General features: G+C 42.6%; 1 protein-coding gene across 1 annotated transcript; it reads right to left on the reverse strand.

The window, feature by feature from the left end:
* Positions 1–6,084: 6,084 nt before the first annotated feature.
* LOC106804711 lies at positions 6,085–10,543 on the reverse strand. Its single transcript, XM_014806001.1, has 4 exons — positions 10,440–10,543; positions 8,907–9,035; positions 8,254–8,358; positions 6,085–7,514 (listed from the first exon to the last, which is right to left on the reverse strand). Exons 1-4 carry the CDS (start codon positions 10,539–10,541, stop codon positions 6,624–6,626), a joined length of 1,227 nt encoding a protein of 408 aa, XP_014661487.1. The 5' UTR covers positions 10,542–10,543; the 3' UTR covers positions 6,085–6,623.
* Between the last annotated feature and the right edge of the window lie 462 nt (positions 10,544–11,005).

Genomic DNA, 11,005 nt, shown 5'->3' on the forward strand with positions numbered 1-11,005 from the left:
GCGGCGACGGTAGCAGCAGCAGTAGCAGCAGTAGCAGCAGTAGCAGCAGTGGCAGCTACCGCGTAAGTTGCGTTGCCTGTTTGCGTAATTGATCCCATATTTGATGTCTTCCAGATCTTCCATATATACAGCTGCAGCCGCTCTGCCGCGGCGTATCGCCATATTTCACATGCGAGAGACATTCACGATGTATATTTGCATTCATGGGCAATCGCAGCGAAGCGTATATCGAGATGTGGTGCGCCTTTGCCAATAATAAGTCAGCAACGTGAATTCGCTTGCATTCACGTACTAAACTCTAGGAGGTACCTTAGGTTCACGTGCCCGTAATGCGTACCTAACGTGTTTCCCCATTTATTCTGTTAACACGCGCCGCGACCCTATAGTGCACACACGCATACGCACGCACGCCCATAAATGCACGCATGCGCACCCACGAGCACGCACACACAGGCGCACACAAGTGCACATAAACACATACGCGCGCAAGCACGCGAGCACATACACACTCGCGGTCGCACGCGCGCACTCAGCACGAACGCGCACTCAGGTAAAAGCCTGCTTGTCAATTTACGAGATTGAATGATCGCGGTCGCAGCCGAAATCGTTTCGACACGCGAACGCAAAACGCCTCGACGAGAGTTGGATCTCTCATTTGTGCGCCCCGCAGGGTTGAACTTCGCCGCGACCTCGCTGCCTATATTAGGCTGCCCCGCCGAAGCGCGTCTCATTTTACAGGCAACCATCAGCAGCTTTCCAGCTTTCGTGATCGCGCGATTTTCGACGCCCAAGGCCGGAGAGCGAGATCGGGGAGACAAGACTCGTGAGTGAGAGCGCAAGATTGGTGAAGGCAGCTGCCTGCCGGTGCCGGCTAAATCATCCGGCATTCCTGGGGTGTGAGACGCGAGCTTCTCTGCGTGTGTGTGTGTGTGTTGTGTGTGTGTGTGTGTGTGTGTTCTTGTGTGTAGCTCGTCCTCTTTAGCTGTCGCGTCTCTCTCGCGCTCTCTCTCTCTCTCAGTCCCCCTCTCTCTCTCTCTCTCGTGAACGCTCTCCTTTTCGCGCTATATCAACCTATCTATCTATCTATGTATAACTATCTACCTCCAATCTCATCTATCTAATCTATCTATCTATCTATTCTATCTATCTATCTTACTCTATCTATCCTATCTATCTAATCTATCTATCTATCTATCTATCCTATCTATCTATCTATCTATCTATCTATCTTATCTATTCTATCTATCTATCTATTCTATCTATCTATCTATCTATCTATCTAATCTATCTATCTATCTATCTATCTATTTATCTATCTATCTATCTATCTATCTATCTATCTATCTATCTATCTATCTTTTCTATCTTCTATCTATCATATCTATCTATCTATCTATCTATCTAAATCTATTCTATCTATCTGCCTGTCTGTCCATCTATCTATCTATTTTTATTTCTATCGATCTATTTATCTATCCATTTATCCATCTATCTATCTATCTATCTATCTATCTATCTATCTATCTATCTATCTATCTATCTATCTATCTATATCTATCTATCTATCTATCTATACTTATCTATCTATCTATCTATCTATCTATCTACTCTATCTATCTAATCTATCTATCTATCTATCTATCTATCTTTATCCATCTATCTCATCTATCTATCTATCTATCTATCTATCTATCTATCTATCTATTTATCTATCTATCTATCTATCTATCTATCTATCTATCTACCTATCTATCTATCTATCTATCTATTCTATCTATCTATCTATTCAATTTATCTATTTTTTCTATCTTATCTATCTGCCATATCCATCTATCTATCTATCTATCTAATCTATCTATCTATCTATCTATCTATTCTATCTATCTATTATCTATCTATCTAATCTATCTATCTATCTATCTATCTATTCTATCTATCTATCTATATCTATCTGATTATCTATCTATCTATCTATCTATCTATCTATCTATCTATCTTTCTATCTATCTATCTATCCATCTACCTTTTTTGTATTTTTCTTCACTTCTCCCCCCACCCCCATCTCTCTTTATCCCGCGCACGTTCTCTCTTTCTGTCTCTCTCTCTCTCGCTCTCTCTCTCTCTCTCTCTCTCTCTCTCTCTCTCTCTCTCTCTCTCTCTCTCTCTCTCTCTCTCTCTCTCTCTCTCTCTCTCTCTCTCTCTCTTTCGCTCTCTCTTGCTCTCTCTCGCTCTCGCTCTCTCTCGCTCTCGCTCTCTCTCGCTCTCGCTCTCTCTCGCTCTCTCTTTTTCTCGCTCCCTCTATCTTCATATCCCTCTCTCACACTCGCTCCTACGTTCTTTTTATTTTCCTCTCTTTCTAGCTCGCCGTGTCTCCCTCCCCTGCGACTGCGCTATTTTCCGCCCGGGAGGAATATAAAAATGGGAGCGGGGAAGGTGCCTGCGTGATCACAACCTGCGAAGAAACGACATTTTTTACTGAATGATAGCGTGATTTTACTGAACGTTCTTTCTTGATAATATATAAGCCGATGTGCGCGCGCCTACGTCCATAGACGCGTAAATCGTTCGGATGTCGGGTCTGGAAACACGCCGAATACCAGCCTTGTCACATTTAGTTGCTGAAAAAACCGATCGGATACGTAGAACCCGTATAGTGTTCCCGTACGCCGACATGGACTCGGCTATGACTAACACGCGGAGATATGAGCATTCGGTACGTTGCTGCGCGGACCGTCGCCTTCGCCATCATCCGCGTACGTGGGCGGAAGGAATACAGCTACCGCCGCGTTTTATGAGGGAGTAGAGAGAGCGTCTAGAACTCACTGAAGCGTTAGAAACAAGAGCTGCTTTTCGCGCCCGAGAGAGCTTAGCTGCGATGAGAGAGTGACTGCCATTCAGCTGCAGCGCACGTACGTGTTCACAATCTCTCTAAAAGCCCTAATATATAATATCGTGCTCTGCTGATTCATCTTTACGCGTCTCAGCTATCGCACAAAGAAATAGGTATAGCGACAGTTGTAAACAGTAGAGCTCGCTCATCTACGTTGCACGATCATGTGTACCCACAGTAGATGTAGGCAAGGTGGGTACGTGGATTTTGAACCCGTTTGCGTAACACTGCATGGTGGTATATTTTTCACCCGATTTCGAACATAGGAATGGTAATATTTCACGTTTAATTTGACGTTGACGCCGTATTGCTGCCACATAAATCACCTTGTCTAAATACTACGATCTCGACTTTTGCTCCGATAGAGCCATTAAATGCAATGCAACTCTAAAAAGCTTGCGCGTGCGCAGATTCTGTAGAGCTGTTACTTTGCCATTTGGCTTTCCCGGCACTTCCATTTATAGTATATATGATTTTTGTAAATGTGTATAATTTTTATGATCTAATTAGTTTACTATAGCTACGGAACTGACGTGCTCGTGTTTAGGGCCTGTACGGGCGGGCACTCGGGCGTGCGTGCGTGCGTGCGTGTACGTGGTTATTGTGAATGTTTACTGCATATATCACATGTATCAATTGAATAGTACTGTGGATTACCACCAGGTTGGTGACGGCTTTTGTCCGATACACACGTTTTCGAATGGCGTTTTTAGCATAACCCCATGGTTGTTTGGAGACAAGAACCTAAAAGGGTTAATAAATAGTTTTCCTATTACGTGAAATATGTTCTTATATCATATATATATATATATATATCTACAACAAAATGTTAGAAGTCTTCATTTTCTCCGACGCTGAATACTACCAAAGCTCTGGTCTGTCCTTCGGTTGCTCATATCCGTAGTCTAGCGCCAAGACTCGGTGTAAACAGATGACCCATCATAATTATGCAGATGCTAGCGCATCCGCGACAGCTGTTGTAGAAGTGGAGAACATCACAGTAATCGGGTTGTAAATATCCGATGCCGTACCGTACGACCCACGCAGCATACTTCAAAGTCATAAATTCCACGGTAAAGGCGCGACACTTTTTGTTTTCTGCTTGTTTTTTCAACTAAGACTTTTATTGTTGTCACACTATTTTGTGTTTCAACCATTTTATTGTCACAGATGGTAAAGTAGGTAACAGATGGTACTGGTGCCGAGACGAAATGCATGTCATTCGCATAACTTTCGACTCAACCTGTTTCATTAAAAGATTAAGCTAATTAAAGATTATACTGTGACAACATACACGCCATAATGTTAATTGGGCCGAATCATTATGCCTGCGGTGATATTTAGGGTGTGCATTTCTTACATGCGATATCTTACTTCCTCAAATGAACTTGCGAATTTTCATATATCCGGAAAGTAAAATGCGCTTTTCTTTACAAAAAACCCCCCCGAGAAATTGTGGTGAAACGATATAAATATTATTGGTCTCCATGTAGATATAGGTAAACTGTGAATGGTTTGTTTTATTGTATTACCGCCATCGCCTCGCGGGCAACCACAATTTGTATCTTCCGTTACTGTTTGCTCGTTGGATAAATAAATATCCGCGTTGGGTTGCCTTACTGGAATTCGTACATAAACGCCCCATTCCGTGCGCGCGTAGCGAGAGAACTGATCGGTTTTTACGAGAGCATCATGAATGCTCTAGTCGGAATTACATATATTGACAGACATAGATATAGATTATCTCTTCTTTTCCCTGCGAGATCTAAATTTTCATAAAAACGTTGATCGAGCTCTTAGGATTTATAAAAAGTCAATGTTTTTTATAAAAAGTCAAAAAATATATGAGCGTGATTATAAAAAGTCAGCGTGTCTTATAAAAAGTCAATTTAAAAAGTCATGTTTGGCAATAATATAAATGTATATCTCGTTAAGACTATGTCGAGAGGAAAGCTGGTTATTCATCTCGATGAAATAAAATTATTCATCTGACAGAGGCTAGTGCTGCGATTGTGCGTACTACTATCAAGAACACATAAACTGTAATTGTTAAATAATAGCATAACCGTGTGATAGTCGCGTTACAGTATTTATTGGAAAGATCATGCAATATAATATATATATATATATATATTATATATATAAATAATGACAAATTTGTCATTATTAACTCCTGATATAACATATATATATTAACTCCTGATTATATATATAGTAGGGGGAATCGCCCGCCATCACAACTTTCTCTAGCGACTAACGATTGAAACAAAATATTTAGAAAGGAAGAACAACAACAAAAATGACAACTACAACCACACCAAAAACAACACGACAATAAAAGTAAAGATAACAACAAAAACAATAAATAATAACAAAAAACTGTTTATGTATCTAACATGATGTTGATTTAGTGCATTATTTAGTAACAATCACATAATCGTATTTACATAATCATTGTAAAAATATACCGTATAGATTAAGCGTCAATCAAACGCAACTCGTAACTCTATATATATGATGTCTCACAACGGTAACCACACATCAATTTTTTTAAACTAGTATCAAGTACCGGTCTAATGTCTCACACGAGGAAATATGCGCTCTAAGCACCGCATACTCATATAAACTCTTCTGTACAACATCACAAGCACCGACTAACAGCATAACTATATATATCGGTAAAGCTAAACCCTGCGCCGTCACAATCGAAGTAGAACGCTCTCGCACACACGTCGCAATATAACTTTCTACACTAGCAATCGCCATTAATCACCTACAAGCAATCAATCAATCAATCGATCGATCAGTCAATCACAGTCGCGCCCGGATGAATCAGGCATTAATCCCGGATTAAAATTTCGGAACAGCTGCTGGATGCTGCGTGAAGCACGCGAGCAGTCTCTCACGCACCGTGTGCACGCACATGTGCCGCATCGTCACCCAACACCGCGGCACGCACGCAAACACACACACGCACACACGCACACATGCATACACAAACACACACCCACGCCCATGTACACGCACACATGCACACACAAACACGCACGCACGCACACGTACACGCACGCAAACACCAACTCACACACACACACACACACACGCACGCATGCATGCACGCACGCACGCACACACACACACACACATGCACACAGCACTCACACGCGCGCACACGTACACGCACACACACACACACACCACACACTCACACGCGCGCACACGCACGCACACACATACACATACACACACGCGATAATCTATTACACGACGCGATGCTAACAAATGCTAGGTCTGTGCCAAACTAGTAAAAATTCATGTCATAACATCAGGGTAATCAAAAATTGTAAGCTGTTATTACTCAACTCTATAACCGTGGTTCTACACTACGTAATATTCGCACACAAACTCATTATCACAGTGGGTATTGTTTTGGCGGATGGGATATATAATGATAGTATTTAGAATCTACGTTGCTACAACTACACGGTAGTGGATAATGACTATTTATCTAATAATCCTGAGTTTGAGCTTCACCACGGCGTACACCGTTAGATTTGCATAATTAGCTATGCAAACACGGTGTTCACTTCACATGGTGACGTTGTGCACGCGTAATAATGCTCGTTCGATCACATGACTATATATATATATATATACATATACATATATATATATATCCTGGAAGTGAAGCGACCGTAAGTGCTCGGAATCGCGTGTCTCGAGCTCACGGCAGTCAGACAACGATCGAGAAGAAAATCACGAGTAGAGTCACAACCATCACGATGCAGCGCTGCTGCTGCCGTGAATTCAGCGACCTGAACAGGTTCGTGCTCTCGTCTCGACAATCTACGGCCGGGAACATCTCGTTCACCAGGTCCGAGAAGATTGCTTTCGTTGTGTCCTCCTCGAGCGCGAGCAGGTCTTTGGTTGCCATGGCAGGCGGAGACCTAACGATGACGTCAGACGATGCGCGCGCACCCTGCCGCCTCCGCATCTCGGCTTCCCTCAGTCTCAGCGCGGCGGGAACCGGAGACGGAGTCCGCGAAGACGACCTTCTCACGTACAGCTGGAAGGACGACGTCTGCGTAGATTTGTCCACCATCTTCACCGATTTCGCTTTGGGTTTTTGTCCGGTCTTCGCAGGTTTGCGCGCAGTGGGTGCGGCGAGAGTGGTCGAGCTATTTGCGCCGCTGACCTTTACCTGACAATCAGTCGATGTCGGGTCGGTAGAATTGTCTGGTGATGACGAAATTTCGTCGGATTTAACCGGTTTAATGCGCGTGACTTGAGTACCCCACGGGACACGCTTGGACTTTGCGTTCAAGGCACACTGTTGTTGAGCATGAGGCGTGTTGTTAGCGACGCTACATGAATAAGGAATCGCAAGTCCGTTATTCGTCCCGTAACCCGTAGCGATGTTGAGAACCTTTGATGACCACGGCTGAGGGTAAACATCACCATCGCTGTAGTCAACCTCAACAAATCTCCCGCCGATAGTACTAGAAGCACGCGTTATTGCCTGCCAGGGCGGACACACAATGTTACTATAGACATCGCTAACGTCAGTTGTGTCAAGTGCCCACGCGATGGCGCCAGCTATGCCAGAATCTCGAAGAAAATTCGCCTGTAGAAAGACATAAAGAGAAATGTGAGCCGATAGTATAAATTTACTGAATTTAACGAAATGTTTTGTCATTTAACAAAGGTTAAACCAGAATGAGCAGAAAAAAAACATTTCCCACGGGGAAGCGCTTGGCAAGGAGAGAGTCACGGTATCAGACAAATTTAACGGGTGCCACTAGGGACAGCGCGTCTCCCAAGCCCGAAATAGTAGGTTTCATGTGAGAGATAGTGATCCGCTAGATGGCGCATTATTAATTAACAATTAATAAAATCAGTTAACCCTGACCCTAACCCTAACCCTAACCCAAATCCTAACTCTAACCCTAATCCTAACCCTAACCCTAACCCTAACCCTAATCCTAACCCTAACCCTATCCCTAATTAAAAATAATAATAATAAGGCCCTCTAGGGAGAGAATTCGGTACCATGGGAGACGCGCTGTCCCTAGTCGCAGCCAATTTAACGTGCTAAGCTGCCTGTATGCAATTATCTTCAGCAGCTTACTGCTGGCGCCCCCTTACAGAAAAGATAATATAATATACGTTAAGACAAATATTTAGAAACTGTATATATTTCGTAGTGTACATAGTAGTTGGATTAGATACATTATATACCATAATACCTTCCATTATTATGTACTCATGATATATATCAATAGCCACGTGAGGGGCTACAGACTTTAATTAAAAAGTATATACATTTCAACGCTATAGGTTTTACATCTTGTGCTAAGGTTTACCTGTCTAACAGGGCAGTTCTGACCAAAAATGGAGAACCATTCATCGGCCTTGAGTTCCCCGCTATCCCAGATCGTGGGCAACCGTTCCTTTAGTTTGTCATATATCTGTAAATTATATGAAATAATTAAGGTAATACTTTGTTGTAGTGCATGCCATCATTTGAGACTGGTACACAGACTGGTAAGCATGGAGCGAATTGCTTTAAGGTACACAGGTCACGCGCAGGCTACAAGTCCTAAATATGTTATTTTGCTGTGGGGTTTTTGCAAGAAGACTTCTATACACAAATACATTTCTTGAACCTTCTGTGCCACGTACACCGTCGTGCATCCGAGTACATTTCCTTCAACATACGTAAAACTAGAAAACTTCACTCGAATTTTTATCAAGATAAAAAAAACGTGTGCGTCGTACATGTGTTGAAGAAAGAATAGCAAAAATAGAGAGTATAATACTATAAAGCCATAACTAGATAGATCAGAAATACTATAATAACAGGTTGGGTTTTAGGGTGACGGCTGCACACGCAAGTAGGATAAAGCACATATAGCATATACATTCATATATATACATGTTTGTATTGTATATATATATGCAGCTAGGCTACAGTTTTATAACCTTTCAAAGAGCTTCAGCAATATATCTATCATACCTCGTAATACGACAGCACGGCAGCTGGCTCGTCATGAAATACTTCGCTTCTCAGCATAAATTTTTGTGCGTCATCCAGGGGGCAGCACCATCTAGTAACGGAGGTTTCGTGATGCAGCTCGGCCAGAAACTGTTGGCAAGAATGCAAGAAGATATTGCAATATAGGAGTCATTATAAGACGCTCAAACATGCAAGCACACACAGACACACACCCAGGCGCATGCGCTCGCAAATACGACGCACGTACACAGTCACAAACACCACGCGCACACTTATTGCGCCGCTGCGTTTCCCTGGAGAATGAAAGAGGTATGAAAATATGAATAAATATTAAAAAAATCGGTATGACCATACATATACATATATAATAATAATAATAATAATATTAATAACGATCTGTGATACAACCTATTGCAACTTCGCCGAAAGAAGTTGACGAGGCGAAGGTTCACTTACTTTCACTGAAAAATAGCGCGAACAGTAATCTACCAAACTAAACGGGTTACGGGGTTACGGGTTACAAGTTTACTACTCGCCTATAACGACATCAGCGCTACCATCTATGGGCGATACCTTACGAGCAAAATTTGCGCTTCATTGCACTCACTCTCACATCAACTCGGTATGCCGATGTATAAGAAAGATGGCACTTTAATAGTAATGAAATGGAACGAATACAGCAATATAGTACGGGTGCAAAAACGTCCATATATATACTAGATTTCTAGCGTGAAATAAAGTGAAAAGTGAATAACGTGTGTCAGGTGTAGGTATACCATGTATTTAAAGTAATTTTCTAGACGCCCAATTTCGCTATAGCAGAATTTTCTTAAGTTGCTGAACTGAAATGCATGACCTTTTTTACAATTTAAGGTTTTCCCCATAACGAACGACCATGAACCCCATGAACAGACCGCACCAAACACATAAGTGGACTTACACGTTACGCTCTAATATATAAAAATGTTATACTAGAATCATCAAGACCTCATCAGTCTTACCCAAACCTGTCTACTCAATGACAAATTCTAATACAGTGACCGACGGTTAGCCACATGTGGTGCAGAATACATGTAGAAGACGGTCCAGTATTCTCGTTTAGTTCAGGTAAAGGGCCGATGTCCTACTTGCCTCTTTAATTACAGGCCGGCAGACGAGTAGCAGCGAAACATGAGAGACAACACCCAAGAGCATGAATATGACACAAACCCTCTGGCTATGACACTACTAAAATATTTAGCGCTGTGGAAACCGACTCAACATAAACGGCAGTTTATAATACACCAATACAGAGTTGAATGCCAATTAGTCATGGGTTTATCGATTGAAACATTCGTTTGACCATCTGTGACCATTATAGTACCCAACACAAAGCACAATTTCTTACTCGAGCACAAGGAATTGAGTATCTAAGCTTGCACCGCTGCGTTACCTGATCGTATAGCTAGTATTTCTAACACATAGAGCCATAGATGAAAATGTACCGAAATAAAAATAAAACATCGTAAAAAAAGATAACTTAACGCTGCTTACGGAACGAATGCTGGCCACGTCGGGATCCAAAACGAAATCGGCGAGACGCGATGTGCAGTAGCTGCCAGTCACTCTGCTCCCGTCGTGGTCGGTGCCATACATCGTCACTAAATAAAGCGAACGCACAACGAACGGGTATATGAGTATACATGAGTCTGAGTCATCACCGCCGGCAGGCACGTACAGCTATATAGCCTACCAGGAAACGCGGGGGTGATTATTTTGACGCACCTATAGAACGCGTACGTGTTATCACGAGTAGTAGGCACACACGTTAACTGCACCTGTGATGGGAGCTTATAGTGTTATATGTGTCATTGACTCGTGGCACTGGTCAAGCGAAGCCGACGGCGATGCCAATTTTAGAATGTGCTCTGGCCAGTGCTAATTCAACGGTAGCACGGCTGCAGAGCAAACTGTGGGCTGTTCTATGATATGACCATCATACGGCATCTGTTTTTCCAGCTGCCTCTCCGACTGTTCCGCTCTCTCTCCTTCTCTCGCGCGCTCTAGCTCTTTCTCTCTTTCTTACTAGCTCTCTCGTTCTCGCTATCTTACTCTCTGTC

The sequence above is a fragment of the Priapulus caudatus genome, unplaced genomic scaffold (genome assembly GCF_000485595.1).
Source record: "Priapulus caudatus unplaced genomic scaffold, Priapulus_caudatus-5.0.1 Scaffold84, whole genome shotgun sequence".
Taxonomy (NCBI): domain Eukaryota; kingdom Metazoa; phylum Priapulida; class Priapulimorpha; order Priapulimorphida; family Priapulidae; genus Priapulus; species Priapulus caudatus.